Below are 19,749 nucleotides of genomic sequence, written 5' to 3'. Positions count from 1 at the left end.
ATTATGCTGGTACCCTTGAGGTTCGGCGTGAAATCGTGTTCCCTTCCAGTTTTGCGAAACTAACACTAACACCCCTAAATATATAGGGTTGTCATTTTGGACAAGTAGTTGACAATTTAGCCCAAATAACTTAACATATGTCAAAAAAAAAAAAAAAGCCAATAATTTATTAAGAATATTTTTTCTACTCTTTATACAGTTATATTTAGTTTGGAGATATTTTCATTGGGAGGTGATAAAAGATATTATGCCAAACCTCAGGGGCGACAAGTTATTAACCCCTTGAGATATAAATAAAGAAAGAGACTGCCAACCATGAAATTTAATATGAATGATAGGGGTGGGGTACATAGCTTTAAAAGCCATTGACCTATCTTCTTGTTGATTTATAATTGAACAATGAACTGGCCAGACCAAAATTTGAGTAGAATTATTGGCTAAAAGACATGTCATTATTATTTGAGTGGTTCTCAAGAATGGTCCAGAAATTAAAAAAACATGTACAATCTTCCTTCCTTCAATTTGAGGCAATATTGATGATGAGATTCAACAACTTTACCACCGGATTTCTCCAATAGTTGAATAACATTATCTCACATTTTGACTAATCATCAAGACAGACTAGTACAACTCATTGCCGCAGTCTTCCACTTAAATCACAGACTTAAGACTGTACGTTTATCCACACCATCTTCAATTTATCCTAACCATCTGAACTACCCATGAATGATGTAAATAAATACCCTAATTGTCAAACATTTCTAAAGTTGATACATTTTTCAACTCTTCCATTAACAATCTCATTATTGTTTTGGCCCAGTACTTTACATGTTATTAGTAGACTATTTACCCATTATTCTTATAGGAAAAAGGTGCAGGTCACCTTTTCTTCTTTTTTCAACTTTAGATTTAGATTTGAAAGATTAAACTTGCCCAACAATCTGATCAACAATGTAGGGCAATCCATAAGGATAAAATTTGAATGAGTTGAGAAGTAACTATCATTGACTAGTGTTCCATTTTCCAACAAGAGTATGGAAAATATAAGAGTAGATCCCTTGGGTGAAATCTAGGATTTTCTAAACTTTGAAAAAGGATAAGTACTAAAGCAAACCTGGAATACTCCATCTGGAAAAGACTAAATAGATTTTTGTATTTGGAAATTGGGATCCATAATTGTACTCAGATGTCAACAATTTCAAAGGATAAGTGCTAAAGCAAACCTGGAATACTCCATCTGGAAAAGACTACATAGATTTTTGTATTTGGAAATTGGGATCCATAATTGTACACAGATGTCAACAATATGACTGTAGTGGGTTTTCAAATACATTCAACGAGAAAAATGAGTAACAATTGACTTCCAACAATCAACCACCAACAACCCCACTATGGTTTTCTAGAGTAATTTTCAGTTCATATCTAGAGTCATATTCAGCCTACCATCAGTGCCTAACTTTTAATTTCATCAACTATAATCGACAAATCTCGGAATATATAAACATGAGCTGACAGGACCCATAAAGGAAACCGTGGTGGTAGGACAACTTTGCCACCGGTTAACTGGCTTACAACCAAAAAGTGGTGGAAGATTGCTGCATTACATGTAAATTTACAGTTTCAAAAGTTTAGAAGAGACAAACCAAATAGCTCAAAACATATCTTGGACATCCATCAGGATCATTACCGGTTGAGGCAGTAATTTGAATGCAAATTATCAAGGATCTCAGCATACTCAACTGGAGTAGCTTCATTGCAAAATGTTTCATCCCATATTTTCTGGAGATCTGTTAAAAAAGGTAATGAGGTCAGTACAATCACATTCATAATGCTCTTCAATGTTTGATATCAAAGTCATCAAGTTCCAAGCATAATGAGTAGTGGAGAGAATGACTTGCTCCACTGAAAATTTATGGTTGCTGTAGATAAACTCTACACAGAATTTGACATCTGATAAAGTTCATTTATGAGAACATACCAGCCTTGTCTTTTGATGAAAGGCACATGATGATCATGTCAAATCTTGGGACCTTGGTTAAATTTTCTAGATATTTGACAGCCAAATCCATTTCTTCACTGCAAACAGAATAAATCAAAGGGGAATCAAGCATCTAACTAAAGCTCAAACCAAAGTTCATGCATCTGAGACATACACAAGATCAGAACTCTCTACTTACGTGAAAAAGGTGGCGACTGTGTTAATGATGTCAATTAGTATAGGAGCAGACAAGGCATTTTTAAATATTTGTGGCAGCGCAGTTGGAGAAGTAGCCTGATAATTGAAAAATAAAGAAGGAATATTAATAGTAGTAATAGAATTAGTATTGATATAAATGAACCAACCGAAGTAAGAAAAAAAAAATACATTAAAAAGGATTGTCACTATATATCAGACTTGATTCAAAATGTGCTTATCAACTAAGACTACCAAACAATATAGAAACTGCACACACATGCCCACAGTTAACAACCACAAAAGCAATATTTGTTTTTGCAGACCTTCAACAGACAAGCCTGTAGGGCCTGATCACCAGAGAAGCCTCGCCAAGAAACCTCAAATTCATAAGCTGATTTTGGAGGTGTGATGTTTTTAGAAGCTTCAGCAATGGCTCGAGAAGCTGCTCGAGAAGCAAGTTCATGCACCGATGGATTCAAGTCTTGTTTTCTAGCTCTATGATTGCTCTGCGAAAAATTAAATTAGCGCATAGTCAAGCACCAAGAAAGGATAAAAACACAGCAGTAATGGGTCCTAAACAAATAAAGAATTTGCCTACGAAAAATGAGTGCCAACCTTGACTGGGGAAGGGAGGAAAACCATATCATATCATAAGGGATGTTTTATAGACCGATCCTCAAAAGAGATGTCATGGGATATATCAAGGATAAAAATAGGAAAAAAAAAAATTATAACCAAAATCTAGCACACTAGTCATCTTATAAGTTGGGTTACACAGTATATTAAGTATTTTGACTGCAAATTACAGAATCTCGGATTATGCTTTTCATATATGCATCAAAATACCTATAGTCAAATAAGGAGAGGTGGTGAAATGCTTTTTGATTTCCAAGGAATCATGTCAACGATGCATTTTCATGTGATCAAATTTGGTGGTCATTAATCAGGAAAGACTAGCAACTCTCATAACTGGAACCAAGAGACAGAGACAGAAAATTTTTTACTTGCAAGGAACTGACATTATACCTTCTCCAAACCAGAACTTCGTAAAGCATCTGTATGAGAACCGTCTTGCAGAACTTTAGCTTTGCTCTCAGCTCTGACACTTCTGTCTCCTATTTCTTCCACACAGAGAGAAGTTCTTACAGTATTATCTCCATTACTTGCCTGCTATAGAGTTAGATTCAGGAAAATAGAGATGATTCAATAAATTGTACTATTTAAAAACAAGCCAAAAATTTTCTTTATCCTTTATAGTAGGAAGAAACAATTCCAATATGTTTTAGTTTCGACTAAATCCATGAATTGATCAATAGTTCCACATCAAAGACCTCAAAGTGCGTGAGACATATAGAAAAACCTATCCATCACTCTAGGAAGTTGTAGGCGCATGGTAAGAGATTCATTACTCTAGGTTGTAGCCCATTATGGTAGAGACATGAAATCAGAGTTGCTAAAACTCATAAAAGAAAGAAGAATTGTATGTGGAATGCAAATCAACACTCATATCATTATCCCTAAAAAGGTTCTTATGTACTTGTCCTCAGACTGAGGAACTTCTATATATTAATAAAAAGGAAAAATCAAAGAGAACAAAGCATCACTGATTAATTTTATTTCATCAATTCATCCATTTATTTGAAAGAAAAAGATCTAGAGTGTAAATGTTCCACAATAGAATAGGTTTATGAATATATAAGAAGAATGCCCAAAAAGTTCATTCTTCTCTCTCTACATATCCCAACCACTTACAGGTCCTTTATTTGCATGAAAATCCTAAATGTCCACAAATGTTATTTTCCTCTAATAAATGTAACAAACAATAGAGAATACCTTAGCATGATCTTCTTGAACTGCTACTACTCCGGTCTTCTGAGTGGTATTTGGAACAGCACAGACCTCATCTCCATTCACTTTTATTCCTGGCTTTCCAACTTTCTGCCTTCCTTGTGCAGAGCTTTTAAGTTTTCCAGATGCCTTCTGAAGAATCTCCTGGGAGAACAAATAGCAGCAATATTACATTAATATAACAACATATTAAAACACACACACATATGTGTGTGTGTGTGTGTGTGTGTGTGTGTGTGTGTTAATTGGGACATTATAACCAGTTATAAAACCCGCATCTCTGCCCTAGAAGTAGGTTAAATGCCAACAAGTAGAAGTGATGAAATGAGTTCTACGCAGTGAGATCCTTACTTTCTCATACAAAGATTTGACCTCAGCATATTGTTTTTTGATTTCTTGGTTTTGAGGCTCCAACCTCAAGGCAAACTCTGAATCTGAAATCAGCTATAATCACCATGTCACACATCAAAATCACAAAAGAATCAATGCATCTATTATTATGGGCAAACCATAATGAAGGCAGAATTAAACATACCCTCAATGGACTCTTTAAGTTTACCAAGTTCTTTTCTAGCCGTAGCTCGGCGTGAGTATGCTTTTATGTAGCGATCATCTAGATTTAAGGCCTCTGTACAGTCATCCTCAGCTTCCTGGAATCTAATGAACGAGAAGTAGAAAACAAAAAGAATATTAATAACGTTATTCTCATTTTACATGGATCGTGCCCTTCGAGTCAAGGACACAAAGCTCTAGGCTATAATTCAGTAATGAAACAAAGGAACAGAACTAAAACCTTCTGGCAGTCCATATATACTATAGTGAATATCTTATATAACTTGCCTCTTGATTTTAAGATAGGCCATAGCCCTATTTGCATAGGCTACTGCAGTAGGTGACAGGGCAATGCTTCTTGAATAGCAGTCAATAGCTTCTTTAAACTTCCTCTGCTTGAAATACTCATTACCCTGTAAATTCAAAATTTAGAAACAATATGATTGAATGTTAGACTCACAGGTAAATTCCTACCAGTTCTTTCTCTGAAGTAGCATCTGGAAGACTTTCTTCAGTCATGAAACTACTTGATATGCGATTAACAGCATCATAGTTCTTAGAATAAGAAGTGCCCGTAGATGTATTTCCACTTGGTCCAAGCTTTTCACCAACTTTCTGAAACACAACACCTTTAAAAATTAGCCCACTACAGCATCTATGCCATATACACAAACATTCACAAATCTTAACCACCCACTGGTCCATCAACATGCACAAACAACCACACATGCTACAATCTCCTACACCAAGAGTCTAATAAAATAACTAAGGGCAGCTATTCATGCACCCTGATTCAAAAACTACATACCGCTAACAATGTTATATGCTGTTTAAGATTTGACCTCACTATCATGTAATTGGTTCCTGAAAATCTTTTAATAACTACACACTAAAACTCATAATAACAAAAGATGAACAAAACAAATACAAGCAGCAAAACAAACAAACACACTTACTAGAATTAATGGCATGCAAAGCACATTACCAAATTATCCTTTTGAGAAGCTTGAGGCTTCATTCTTTTGTCTTTGTCTTTGAGTGAAAATTCCCAGTCCTGCAAGTCATTCAAAAACCCCTGGAAATCCTGGAACATAGTAACAAATTTACCTATAACATAAACACCTCTTATTGACAATTAATAAACCATTAAAAAAAAAAAAAAAAGTCCTTATAAATGCGTTAAATGTTAAGCACATTTGCATAAAATACACAACTTAATCTGCTAATCAGCATTTTAGAATTAAATTTATAATATCTTAAAACCTTAAAGAATAAACTAAAGAGCATTAATATTATATTTTTTAACAGAAAGCGACATAAACAGCTTCGTTTCATTTTATTTCGTTTCGTTTCGCTTTCTTCAGTTTTCTCGGCAACCAAAAAGAGCATGAACAAACCGATAAATTAAGATGACTTTAGAAAAATTAACAAGATGATTAGCTGATTACCAGAGCTTGATCGCGAGTGTGCTTCGACATGGCACGAGTAAAAAGTGAGCTGTGTATTTTGTTCGATGTTTCTCGAAATATAGTCTCCGACCTTTTAAATGAACACTTTTGGGGGACCATAAGGACGGTCCGCAGTAGTTGGATTTTTGGGCCTCTTCTTTAGGCCCATCAAAACCCCAACTCCCTCTAAAATACTTGTCGTCCTTGTGACAGATATATATACTACATGTCGTAGATATCATAATTTTTGGAGCGCCCTGCCGTACGTATCAATTTATTGACTCCGTCTAAAATACTTGTCGTCCCTTTGATAGATATAGTATTACTGGTCGTTGATATCATAGTTATTGGACCGTCATGTCGTTCGCTGAATTCTTGATTATTTTGTTGATTTTCTAAACATATATGCATATAAATTCAATTTAATTTTATAACTGGATGAAAATATTATTCGTCTCGTTTAATGTTATTGTCATGAACATAGATAATTTGTTTCTTTCACTTTTTATATCTCGTCCTTAATTATTTTAATTACCCTTCTCCGACCTTTAATCGTTGTTTTAAAACCCGGTTCGGACTAGTCAGTCCAATCGGTTCAATCAGGATTAGATTGTGTGTCCGATCCGGGTTAATATAAAACCCGTTTATACTTAAAAAGCCGCTTTAACCCGCCATTACACGGGGTGAACAGTTTAGACCGCCCGGTCTAACCGAACTGCCTGATAAACCGGTTTACTGTTTCACAAGTAAAAAAGGCCCTAAATCTATTCATTTTTCAGTTTCTCTATGTAGCCAATCTCTTAAATGCAACCACTCTTTGAAATCGCCCCTCAATCTCAATCAACTTCACTCTCTAAAGTCTAAAATCGTAACCATTGTCTCAATCGCAACTCCACTTTCTAAAATCGACGACACCTCCCTCCCTCACTAGAAATCGATGATGACGCCTTCCTCCTTGCTCGACAACGACGAAGATGCCTCCCTCCTTGCTCGAAGATGATGATGACACCTCCCTCCCTTGCTGGAAATCGATGACGACGGCAATTGAAGGTACATCTGGTTTATTTGATTCTCTTTTTCTAGATTCGGAAGTATTGGTTTGTTTATTTGATTGGAAGTTTTGTTTTGACTATAATGCTTGGTTTATTTGATTGGCAGTTGATTTTTTCTTTTTTTTGGTAGAATCCTCCAGATTTGGGAGTTTTGTTTTGATTATTTGATTGGAAGTTACAAAATTATTTTACTCGAATCTAGAAGATAATTTGAAGGTACTCAGATTATTTGTGTTTTCTCCCTCTGGTTGAATAACTAGATTTGCCCAAACCTGAGAATAAAGAGATATAATGCTTAAATTAAAAGTTAAGGTGTCTTTTGGAATAGCATTCTATTTCCGCATTTCAAGCATGTTGTAATCTACAAAAGTTTTTGTCAATTATAAATTTTGGGTGGAGCTATAACATATTATATTGTATGTTGGGATTGTTGTTAAATCATGTTTGGATTGTTATTGAATTTGAATTACTTTGGTTCTGTAATTAAGCTGTTATTGAAAATTTGAAACTTGTTTAAAAATGAAAAATCTGGATATTTTTGGAAGCGCTGACATCATCATGCTGACATCAGTACGATGGCATCATCAGTCCAACTTGGTTGGACTGGTTGACCTGTGACCCGGGTAACAGAATATCTTTTTTTCTTCAATCCACCATCTTCCAAAGCCCTCTTCACTAGCCCCAAAGTGCTCTTGTCAAAGGCGAGAAATTAATACCATCAAAGAGAGACTCAATCACATTGCTCGTTTGTTCTTGGCTACTCAATTCTCTCTTAGCTTTCTCGCATTCCCTATGAAGCTTTTCAAGAGTCTATAGTAGTTTTTTATGAATCTGTTATTTACTTGTTTCCCTAAATAATAATTTATAGGTGTGTTTGTTTGGTTATTTGGAGTAAGATTTTTAAAATATTATTTTTAGGTAGAGTTAAGTGATTATTATGAGGTGGAATTTAAAACATCCTAATCGAAAATTTTTAAATTTATTTTCAATATTTTAGTTTTGTAAACTCGATGAAATTATAATTAAAAACTTAAAATATGAAGGAAATTTTTGACATTGGCAAACAATTTCAAGTGCCAGATGCTACTGGCGTTGTGTTGGGCTCAACCCGATTGATAATCTACTCAATTTACAAAAAAAGTCAAAGTCAACAAAATCAATGGAGAAGATGGAAGAAGGCAGCTCGGCCCAATTGGTGAAAGGAACCATTGAGATGCGTGGATTTGGTGATGATCATGGTGAAGATGAGAGCAATCACAAGAATTGGATGGCTCTCACTAAGGGAAAAAGTCTTCCAAAACCTCTGGTTAATAGACAATACAACCTGCAGAAGATCATAAAGACACTGAATCCGTTTGGTTTGTTATTTTAGATAGGATTTTGGAAATAATATTGGGTAGTTGAATAGGGTGATTATTACGAGATAAAATTTAAAAATTAACAAAAAACCCCCTAGGTTTGTTAATTTAACTAAACACCCCAATATATAAAAATTTTGTAAAATGACAAAAACACCCCCACCCACCCACAGTGCCAGATTCCGGCCACCACCACTGGAATCTGGTCGGAATCTAGTGTTAGGACACAGACCGATCGAATTTGGCTGGTCGTGCGTCAATCTGGCATTTTCCGGTCAGATCTGTCCGGAAAAGGCCAGATCGGAGAATTACCAGTCAGTTCTGATCGTTTTTATGCCGTTGTGACAGATTCCAGTTACCACCGACGGTGATTGTCAGAATCTGGAAACTATGGTGGGTGAGGGTGTTTTTGTTAATTTTTAAACTATTTTTTGGGGGTGTTTAATTAAATTAGTAAACTTAAGGGGTCTAAAAATAATTAAATAAAATATAATAGTATTTCCTAAATAATGAAACAAACAGTTATTTGGAGAATAGGATTGGGAATAGGGTATGAAATAATAAACCAAACGGACCCACTTTCTTTGGGCCAATATGATTTATACTCTACTTGGCCCAAGGATGAACTTGACGTCGAGATGGGAAACATCCAAGACCACCGTTGATCTTGCAGACTTTTTATAAAGCAAGATGCATGTGTTAAAGTAGTTGAAAGGACTTTGAAAAGGCAACTTCCACGATGTGGGATTTTTCATTGTAAATTTGAATGATAATATAAGATATGGTGATGAAGATACTAGTCCAAGTAGCATAATTCACGTAACAAGAGGCATATAAATGGGTTGAAATGACTTTATATTTAGAATATTCGAAGCTTATATACATATATATGTGAGGATTATTTTGGAAATGGAGGGATTTACATAAACATAATACAAAATTTTGAGTTATATTTTAATATTTGAAAATATGTCTGATGTTGTTGATGCTAAATTTTGATACCAAAGACCTCGCATGTGCAAAGCACTAAAAATGTCTTAAAAATTACACAGACCTTGCACGTGCAAAGCACTAAGAAGGTCTTAAAAATTACACGTGATTAATTATGAGAGTTGATTAAAAAAAGGTCATTTTTTTAAAGTGGAATGCAAAGACTTAAACGTAAATGAGACAATGGGAATGTTACAATGGTTCGGATGCTTAAAGGGATTCCTACATCCACTGTTTTTTTTATATGAGTATTTTTGGTGATTAGCCAAGTTACAAGAGGTCGCGAATTACGAACTGAATTACAAATGCTTGGTATTGAGAGAGGATATTAAGCCAGTCTCTTTCTCGTATGATATCTTTGCTATTTTCTTTGTTAAATTCAGAGTGTCTGATCCCGATTTTAGAAAGGGGAGCTGCCTATTTATAACTGCTGAGCTCAAGATAATGATTACAAATCTGCAAGTGGGTGAGTGCTGTGCAAATCCTTCCTTGTGTCCCATTGGTTGATAACTTAGAAAATATCCTTAAATTAAATGGGACTTGGATAGGTGTGTGAACTAAATTCCTTCACAGACAAAACTTAAGTCGGCTGAGTTGTTGACAGCTATATTCTTTCTGTCTTCGGTGAAGCAACAGACTTAGGACTGCGCAAAGCCTTCCTGAACTCTGATTGACGCTCACTAACATTAGCTTACGTCAACCCTGATTTTTTAGTCATAACAGATGTAAAACTCAAAAACTTTATTATCAGATTAAAAACCATTAAAAACTGTGAAAACGACCTTTAATTGTTTTCTAATTTTACACTAATTTTTAGGATTGTATTCGAAAACTGTTTTTAAAAATTATTCTACTCAATTTTACCAAACGCATTTTCAAATAACATAATACATTAGTATAAGTTTTTTCTCGATAAGGTAAACATGATTATTTTTTGTACTCATATAAGACTAATTAATATCAAACGCACGTACAATTATCAAAAAGTGTCAATTTTTTTTTTTAATGTTTTTACGACAAAGTTTTTACAATATGATGAAATTTACTAATATTTTAATGATTTTTGATAATTTTAAATGGTATATATTACTTTAAATAGTCATATAATTGAGTTACTTTGAGTTATTCTTTTTTTTTTTTTTTCCCTATTTTTCATCATTTACTTCTTGATTTTTCACACATGATATGAGCTCTGAGTCCATTTGATATAGAAATTATATACAATTTTTTGTTTTTGAAAACAAATGATACACAAATCTTATGAAAATGTATTTGATGGAAATAAGTAGAGTTGTTTTCAAAAATAGTTTTCAAATTCAATTATAAAAACTAATGTAAACTTATAAAATAAATAAAGATCGTTTTCACAGTTTTTTTGTAGTTTTTATGTAAAAATATTTTTTAAATATTATATTAAACGCATTTAAAATATAACTCAAATCTGAGTTATATTTAATTTTTAAAAATTATTTTTGATTTGTAAATCCGACTTCAATACATAATTTTATTGCAAAAATATTAAATAAAAAAATATTTTTTTACCTTTTCTTTAAAAAAAACGTAATTCAATCATGAGTTGACACGACACACCAGTACTGGTCAGATTAGAACTCAATACGAGTCGAGCTCAAGCTTAAGTAGCTCGCGTGTCGAGTCAAGCTGAGTTCAAGCCTAATAATACTCGACTCAAACAGCTTGTGAGATTATTCAAGCTCGACATGTTATATAATATTTTAATTATATATATATATACATCTTAGGTAATCTGAGATCATTTTTAACTATGTAAAAGCATCAATTTAGTATTTGGGAAAACATCTATTTATCGCAGACCAAGCCATCTATTAATTTTGGGCTCAATTGAGGCCCATCTTGAATCGGCTAACTTGGGTCCAAGGGCAAATATGTAAACACAGAAAAGACTATAAATAACTCCACTCACCTTTTGCCGCACTCACTTTGGCTATTTTTCTCAAACACAACACAATCATTCCTTAACTCCATGGAATAGATCAGAGGAGTTTGGGAAAACCCTAATTTCATCGCCTTCGATCTTCACCAATCATTACCAGGTCACTTTCCTTTTCTCTCATTGTCATTAATCCAATTGTTATTTTTCATCTGATCGATTTTTCTTTCTCTTCATTATTTTCAATTTTTTATGCATCGCTATAGATATATGATTTCGTTTGCGGTTTTCGCTTCTTTTTCTATGAGTTAGTGAATTGGGTTTAATGACCTGACAATAAGTTTGTTTTAGCTTGATTTGTGGTAGAATATTAGGTATTAATTTCTTGAGAAAATTAGAAATTAATTCCTTGTTGGATTATTTCAGCTTGATTTATGGCAGAATATTAGGTATTAATTTCTTGAGAAAATAGAAAATAAAAACATCCCACGCCCACGCCCCATTCACCCCTACTGCCAGTCCAATTGCGCCCAACCACAACCACAACTACCTACACTGCTTAGCCATTACACACATCAATACCTTTTGCCCACCTTACCATTCATCCCTCCAAGCATCTTCCCTTAGCCTAAACATCACCTACCTTCTGTCTCACAAGCTACCACTAAACCACCTCTTCCAAGCGCCACACACCACCCACATTGCGCCAAAAACACAGCCCAATGGACCAGCTACCACATGGCCTGCACACAGCCAATATACAACCTTTCAAAGCCAGCCACACACATTGCCATACAACAGCTGTGCAACCCACATACGCTCTCACCCTCAGCAACACAATGATTATAATGAGTAAAAAGGTCTTGGAATTTGTTTTGTTTGTTATGTTTGGTTGATTCTGAACAAGGAATGATCCCCGCAGAGAATTCCCCCAGCAAATCACCTACGTCCGGGGGGAGTTCCCCAAATTTTTAAAATTTTAGTTCAAAATAAAACAAAAAAGTTGTTTTAGGGTTCTCCTCATTCTCACTTTCTATGTTTTTACATTCTCTAACAAAAATGGCAACTTCAAATGTGCTAGTTTCGAATGAGGTAAAGGAAATTACAGCTAACTTGGAAAACAGAGGAAATGTAGAACAACAAATATCTTCAGAGGTAATTGCTGAACAAAACAGGTTAATTGAGAATCTTAGGCGCTTGGATGGCAAGTCCGTGAGTACTGTGGAACATCACGGTTTATTTAAGGTATTTGTTGCAGAATCTTTTAAAAAAAAATCGAACACTCCCTTACAAAATTATGATAAACCCTTGTTTAATACTTATTTGCAGCTAGGATTCAATGTTGGAACCCTAGCGAAACACACTTCGACTAAGGTGAAGGATAAATCGTTAAGGGTTTATAGAAACTTGAAAGTCGGTCCGCGGAGCTCTAAAGACTTAGCAGTTCTTCCCATTGCAAAGGAAATGGCCGGCTAGAAAACTGATGACATGGCAGCTTTAGTCATTCTGAACTGAGGGATATTGCTAGGTTCTTAGCAATTGTCTGTAGGTTTTGATTAATTTCTTAATTTTGATGTTGAATTCGAGCAGCATTTTGTAAGTACACAACTGAGGGGTGTGTTTTAACTTCCCCGATAGTTATTGAATGAGCATTCAATTCACTGAGAGTTTAGGAAATGATGAAGGTGAAATATGAGAGTTTAGCAAATATGTTTATAGTATTAGAGTGGTGCTTTGCAATTCACTGACAAGATTTTTCATATTACCCAGTTGCTTGTTATCATTAACTTGTGTGATCTTGATTTAGTATTATTTCATTTTTCTGTCTTGTTCCTCAATTATACATTACTATGAGATTTCTCAATTCACAAGAATGGTATTCAGAATCTTGAAAATTGGACTTTACTTATGAGTAAAAAGATTAAGATATTCAATAAAATCACTTAGTATATGGATTCTTTTGTTTCTTTCATTTATCTGTATTGATTATAATGAGTAAAATGGTTTTGGAACTTGTTCTGTTTGTAAAGTTGGGTTGATTCCTATTGATGCTTGATTTTGACACCAACTAACCGCACGTGGGAAATGCTGAGTTGGCTCAGAAGACGCACGTGAATATGGGGGTATTGAAATGAGTAAGAGATGGAGATCAATATTTAAAGTGGTTCGGATGCTTAGGTAAGCGAATCATACGTCCACTGGTATTGTATTAATATATGGGATGAGGTCGCGTTTAGTGAGCTAATTCACAAGTGATTACAAGAGAGAGAGAGAGAGAGAGAGTATATGTGCTATTCCAGAGAGAAATTAGCTAGTCCCACAAACGGGAGAGGAACCCTCTATTTATAGTGGGATGAGTTAAGGTAATGATTACTGAATCTGTGAGTGGGTCAGATTGATGTGCAAATCCTTCCTTGTGTCCCGTTGTTCACCTGCTTGAGTGATTTACTCGACGTGTGCAGGGATTGGACACGTGAACCATCTCCAGCCTTTCGTCAATCTGGCGCACACCCATTGCACTGGCAGGAGCATGCCGCTCACGTCAACACGCTATATGGCTGCAGGGCTTACCTAAACTTTGACCGCTTACCCTGACAGGGCTCGGCGTCAGCCCTACTTTTTCAGGTATAACAATTCTGAACGGGGAATGATTCCTGCAGAGATCCCTCACAAAGTCAATGAAAAATCCTAGGTATTTGTAATGTGGGTGCAGTAATTTTGTTTGAAAACAAACATTATTGAATAGAAATATGGAGCTCATGGAAACTTCAAGATCAAGATGGTCCATTGCCACCTCAAACATGGTGAGGCAGTGACAACCTACAGAGACCCAATCGAGCCTTTATTTTTCATTTGGTTCAATCGGATTCAGCTTCTCCCTGTCAAGTCTTTCTCCAGTTGTAATTCAAATCTCCTTCTGGGTGGATGGACCCATCACATTCATAGAATCCGGCTCCAGATTCACATCGTTGGTCGGTAGCAAAAATAGGGTTATTTACACTTTCTTCCTTAAGGTTTGGGATATGAAAAATTTAGTCTAATAAAATAAGACTTTTAAATAAAAATTTATGTTATTTACATATTAGTAAAAATGAATAAAATATATGCATTAAAAAAAGTAAGAAATTAGATATTTTAAAATTTTTACATTGTTCATTTTGGTTTTTGCTTTGATAATTTTTTGTATTTATAATTGCGATCATTTCTAATAACATTCGAATAAGAAAACAAACATATTATAGACATTTTATTGAAAAATCACATCTGACTAGACTAAACTGTTCATATCCTATAATGTTGAAGGTAAGTACAACTCCAAACCTTAAGAATGAAAGTGTAAATAACCTGTATAAATATGATATGAAACTTTCTTAGCCTATTATACAGGTGGCTGCCATATGAATGATCTAACAATTTAGATCACCGTTTTAGAATTTGGAGGTAGGTAAAGTTAGTGTTAGTTGTAAACCACCGCAAAACTTATAACGTGAAACTTGTAAGCCTAAGATGTAAAACTTATAATATGCATCTTTATATGACTATATCATAGCTTCGGAATTTCTAAGTGATTAGACAAAAAGCTTCATATTATTTCTTCTAATTTCTATGATATAATACAATTACGTATTATTTATTTACTATTTGGGTAAAACATAAATTTTCTTCTACTCTTCTAAAAACTTAGCTAGACTACTCTTAACTTGGTTAAGAGAAATTAATGGTATGTTGTGTCTTCAGGAAATTAAATACAATCTCATTTGATTTAAATTTTAGTAATTTTCTGGTTATACTATAAGTTTTCCATTTAAGCAATATAATTGATAATAGTTTTCAAAATACAAAATTAGAAAATAAATAAATAAATAAAAGAAGAAAGAAACTAATAAAGAACTCTTCGAACGAATATCAAACAACAATTATATTTGTTTTAGATTAGAAGGATATAAGATCTAAAAATCAATTCCTGAGGAATATTAAGTGATTTGATAATTCTTATAAGCTTTAATTTCCTTTTGAAATTATGAATTTAATTGAATTTAACTTCATTTAATTTTTGTCTACTTGAAATAAACCTGAGGAGAACGAAGATTTCAGTTGATAGGATCACCTTGTCATGTGGGCGTGGACGTTTGCATATAAAAAGATATAAAATACTAAATATGCTAGTAAGAAACTTAAAAAAATAAAGTGGGTAATTTAATTTTTTATTTTTTTCACTCAAAACATTTATTTAATGAAAAACAAAGGCATCTTTTTCTTATGTCAAAAGTAATTATAGGTCATGCGTCGCCTCTCCAACCCATTCTGGTTGTGGCTCAGTTTGATATTACCCTACGGCCCAGAGCATAGCCCAATATGGAATTGTCACATATTTTCAAGGGGGATTTTGGGCTATATCAGTATTTTACTGGATAGAGATGATAATAGACTGAACCAGAATCGGATATCCCTTAGCCCAGGCCCAAACCCGATCCATGACAAAGGCACAGTCCTAGCCCGGGCCAGTCACGAAAATTTTGTTTCTTTTGATCATACATGAGTGGTTACTCCACTCATATTTTATTCAAAAATTTAACCTTTTCTTTAACAACAAAGGAGTGGTTATACAAGTGAAAAAAAAAAAAAAAGCTTTCGTAGGTGTAAGTAATTAGGAACACCTGTTCGACAGTTAACTAAATTCGACTTTTGGTAAAATCTTGATGAAACACTGCCCAAATGTCGGATTAGCACAAAGCACCACACTAATTTTTACAGAGCTCACTAACCAATAGAAGCGTCAATCCATCCGCACTCAGCAAGTGCTGCATTAACCTAGTTGTTTAGGGGAGAATATCTCCAATTCTCAGATATCTATAAAATCAAACCACATATCAATTAAATTAAATTAAGGGTGGGATCAAGTGAAAGCAACTAAACTATTGGAAATGATTCTAAATGATATATTATAGAATTCACTAAGCAATCACTTTGTTATAGTTGACACATAAATTTGCAATTATAGTTGAGCAGAACAGAAAAGAGCGAGAATCATTACATAAGGTGATATATCATCACCCATGACAACTACCCAAATGCAACTATAGAAATAGTAATACTAGGTCTACAACCCAATCTTACAAACCCTGAAGTGACAAGTCATAAATAGGTCATGCCTACTTGCTATAGGTCTCATCTGTCTAATTGCGAGCTACCATGTCAGGGGTTGTAAGATTGTGTTATAGATCTAGCATTACTCCTTTACCAGTGAATGGTCAAACAAATCCTCTCTCTAGCAGAGACTTCCAGAAGTCAGCAAACTTCCATGTACACCGCTTAGCTCCAACAACATATATAGGCTACCTATAGGATAAAGAGTAAAGATATCTCATATGAATTTCAATTCAAAAAAGATATCTCATATGAGTTTCAATTCAGAAAGAATAATTCAACCTTAAATTATTAGGAGGTTGCCTCATCATCATATATCAAACATACCCAATACTAGAAGCCTCACTCAACATACTTACAGAATCAGCTGTAAGGACAAAAGCGTCAGCCCAAGCTAGATGCCTCATTTGAGGATTTGGATCTATGCAGTTCATATAAATAAAAAATAAGTAACCTCCCTCTTCTATGTAAACTAGAAAACATTATCAGCCTCTATGAAGCTCAATTAGAATTGCGCCTTTTCTTAATAAAATCATAAAGCTTTGATTTCCGAGATGTTGTTGGTTAAGAAGAAAAGTTAGTAAGAAGTTATTTCATTGTGTGCTAGCCCTAGAATTACAGAAAAATTAGGGTTGGGAAGGGAAGATAATTAGTGGATGTGTTCATATTGATGAGAGAAGAAAACAAGGTGAAACCTGAAGGTGTCATTTTGGCTGAAAGAAAGAACCCAAACATGTGTTTCAGCTATTGCTAACATAAACTATTAGTGATTCTATTCTACCTTGAATCTCAATTTATGTGGTGATCAAAGTGTTAGTAATCAGTATTATTTTATACTTGAAAAATAATTTCTAAAAAGGTTTTATAAGAGGAAAAATAAGAATATCCCATATAAAGAAGAACATAATTGTGCCCTATATCATGTTCTCCTAATACTAAATTTAGGTCCTCAAATTTAACAACTGGTTGCAGCAGCTTCATTGGGTAGATTCATTGGTTGGCTTTGCAACTGCTGCAACAGGAAGTATGAGAGGTGTAGGTGCAAGAGGACTGTTGAAGTGGAAGCCTGAAACAGTGTCATTTTGAGTAAAGAAGGACGATGTCGTTTTAGGCAGACTACCTAATTGAATCTTGGCTACAGAATACACTTCAGATCTAACGGCCATAATCCCGCCATCAAGTCAACCATATATAAACTCACATTTTTTGCGTAAACAGAAGAGATTCACTGTTGGGTTTTTCTAGGTGCGATTGAGGAGTTAGGTTTTGAGAAGTGTCTCACTGTTGCTTTATGTAATCGGTTTAATTAGAGTGATTAGGGGTTTTAATCATTCTGTTGAGAAGGTTGTTCTCTCGGGTTAGGGATTTGAGTGGGTTTCTCTAAGGGCTGATTACAGGATATTTGTATCTAGGTGAGGTTTTTATGTTGATTGATTTGAGATGTTGTAATCGTGATTCTTGGTTAATAGTAAGTGCAGCGAGCTCATACCTTTCCTGAGCTCAACGTGGATGTAGCTTATCCCAAAAGGATAAGTGAACCACGGTAAATCTTTGGGTTCTTTGTGTTCTTGTTTAGGTTGTATGTGTGATATTGAATTTGTTTGAAATTGCTTTTGTTCTATAACAAGGACCAAATGGAGGTGTATATAGATGGTCAATAAACAGTTTCTTAACATCAGGGTTTGGCCTTGGGTTCTTGCCGAATCGGAGCTCCCTCTTCAAAGCATCAAAGAACAACTCATGTATTAAATACTAGGTATTTGGCTCCAACTTTTTCATAGAAACATATAGCAAAAACACAGAAACGCAGCTCCACTTTATAAGAAACAAACAGAACAATAAAAATGTATACTTCATAAGCAGGCTTCATGATAAGCATAATGAATAAATGAAAAAAGAAAAAAAATGGATCATTTATGGCAAAACTACACAGAAATTAGAAAACACATAATTGTATTTTATCATGTATTGCATCACTTTACCCATGCTTAATCAGAGCCCATAATCTTGATGACTTCATGGAAGGAAAGGTAAGCTTATTGAGGAAAAGTGGGTTTGCTTCTATCAGTTTTTTGAGCTCTATCAACATTATGCTACGAGCTGTCTTGGTGTCACCATACTTGGGCAGCCGCTCATTTTCCCTAAATTGAATTTGGAGAAGGATAACATATGAAATGCAATTAGATACGCCAAAGAGTCATAAACTCAAGTAATGCAAGTCGAACAACCAACAATGCCATACTACAACACTTAAAAGCACATGAAATCATAAAAAAAAAAAAAAAATGATGCTCTGATGGGTACACAGAACAGTATGAAAAGTAAAGAAATAAAAATCTTGCAGTAAATGGAGGTTGGTCTTCAATAATGAAAGGAAGAACTCTTTAACTCAGCCAAGCTTTTTACTTAAATTCTAATTGAGTGAAGATTCCTATTTTCTCAAAAAATTTGAATACTATTGCATTTACTCAAGCAAACTGATCATAAACATATTCAAATTTTCAATTTATAGCTCATTATTTAAGAGGAAATTGAGAACCAACAAAAATTACCTCAAACTAAAAAACTGTGAGATTTCTTTATACAGTTCCTCATTAAATGTTGAGAACATTTCTTAATCAGTCCCTAATATTTCAGCCACCTTTGCCTTGTCTTGCTTGTAATATGATTTAAGGCCGAAAAAATTAATACCCTAAAATTAAAGGCAAAACTATAAAAACTTTCATTGATAAATGCAAATTACGTATACCTATAAAGTGCTTCAAGATACTTCTACTTCCTAATTTCAAAGAAAATCTTCATAGAATATTGGTTATCATCAACTTGGGTAAATCCTGACAAGTATTTCTCAACTTCATCCCATTCTCCGGATTAAACTTTCTTGTCGAATTACTTCAAGTTGAAATAAATCCCCAATTCTTGCTCAAGCCTACCCAAACATGGAAAGTAACATCCTTTACTAAGTATGGAATTCCAATTAAATAATTTTCAACCAAAACATCCAATTTGTAATATTTGCTAAGGAAAGAACACTCTCCACTCAACCAAACCCAGCACTACAAAAATTTTGCCAACTTCTAAAATTTTGTTTGACTAAGGAGGTCCCCCTAAGTTCCTAGCATAATTCATATATAAACACAAGAATTGAGCTTATTAAACAATTCTCTTAACTTGCATCTACAGATGAAGGGATGTGTTCAGGGACATAAAAAATTATAAAAAGACAAAATTTGCACAAATTTCAATGTACTTAATATGAATAAATTTT

General features: G+C 34.2%; 1 protein-coding gene across 5 annotated transcripts; it reads right to left on the bottom strand.

Annotated features, from left to right (window-relative positions):
- Window positions 1-1,223: 1,223 nt before the first annotated feature.
- Window positions 1,224-6,096, bottom strand: LOC116106955 (RNA polymerase II-associated protein 3). Of its 5 annotated transcripts, none has more exons than XM_031393263.1 (12): window positions 6,025-6,096; window positions 5,562-5,660; window positions 5,051-5,191; window positions 4,865-4,989; window positions 4,560-4,681; window positions 4,376-4,458; window positions 4,010-4,168; window positions 3,203-3,343; window positions 2,500-2,682; window positions 2,178-2,272; window positions 1,979-2,076; window positions 1,224-1,787 (listed from the first exon to the last, which is right to left on the bottom strand). In XM_031393263.1, exons 1-12 carry the CDS (start codon window positions 6,052-6,054, stop codon window positions 1,684-1,686), a joined length of 1,380 nt encoding a protein of 459 aa, XP_031249123.1. In that variant the 5' UTR covers window positions 6,055-6,096; the 3' UTR covers window positions 1,224-1,683. The 5 variants fall into 5 exon arrangements, with proteins under 5 accessions (XP_031249123.1, XP_031249124.1, XP_031249122.1 ...); XM_031393264.1 differs by having other exon boundaries at window positions 3,203-3,346; window positions 5,562-5,683; window positions 6,025-6,086; XM_031393262.1 differs by having other exon boundaries at window positions 1,225-1,787; window positions 3,203-3,346.
- Between the last annotated feature and the right edge of the window lie 13,653 nt (window positions 6,097-19,749).

Source organism: Pistacia vera, unplaced genomic scaffold, assembly GCF_008641045.1.
Source record: "Pistacia vera cultivar Batoury unplaced genomic scaffold, PisVer_v2 Contig525, whole genome shotgun sequence".
Taxonomy (NCBI): Eukaryota; Viridiplantae; Streptophyta; class Magnoliopsida; order Sapindales; family Anacardiaceae; genus Pistacia; species Pistacia vera.
This window is presented reverse-complemented; position numbering and strand designations above follow the sequence as displayed.

Coding starts and splice junctions, on each gene's coding strand:
- LOC116106955 (XM_031393262.1), bottom strand. CDS start 6,054: ATGTCGAAGCACACTCGCGATCAAGCTCTG. Junction 4,682..4,864: donor GCCTATCTTAAAATCAAGAG/GCAAGTTATATA, acceptor CTCGTTCATTAG/ATTCCAGGAAGCTGAGGATG. Junction 2,683..3,202: donor GAAGTTCTGGTTTGGAGAAG/GTATAATGTCAG, acceptor AATTTTTCGCAG/AGCAATCATAGAGCTAGAAA.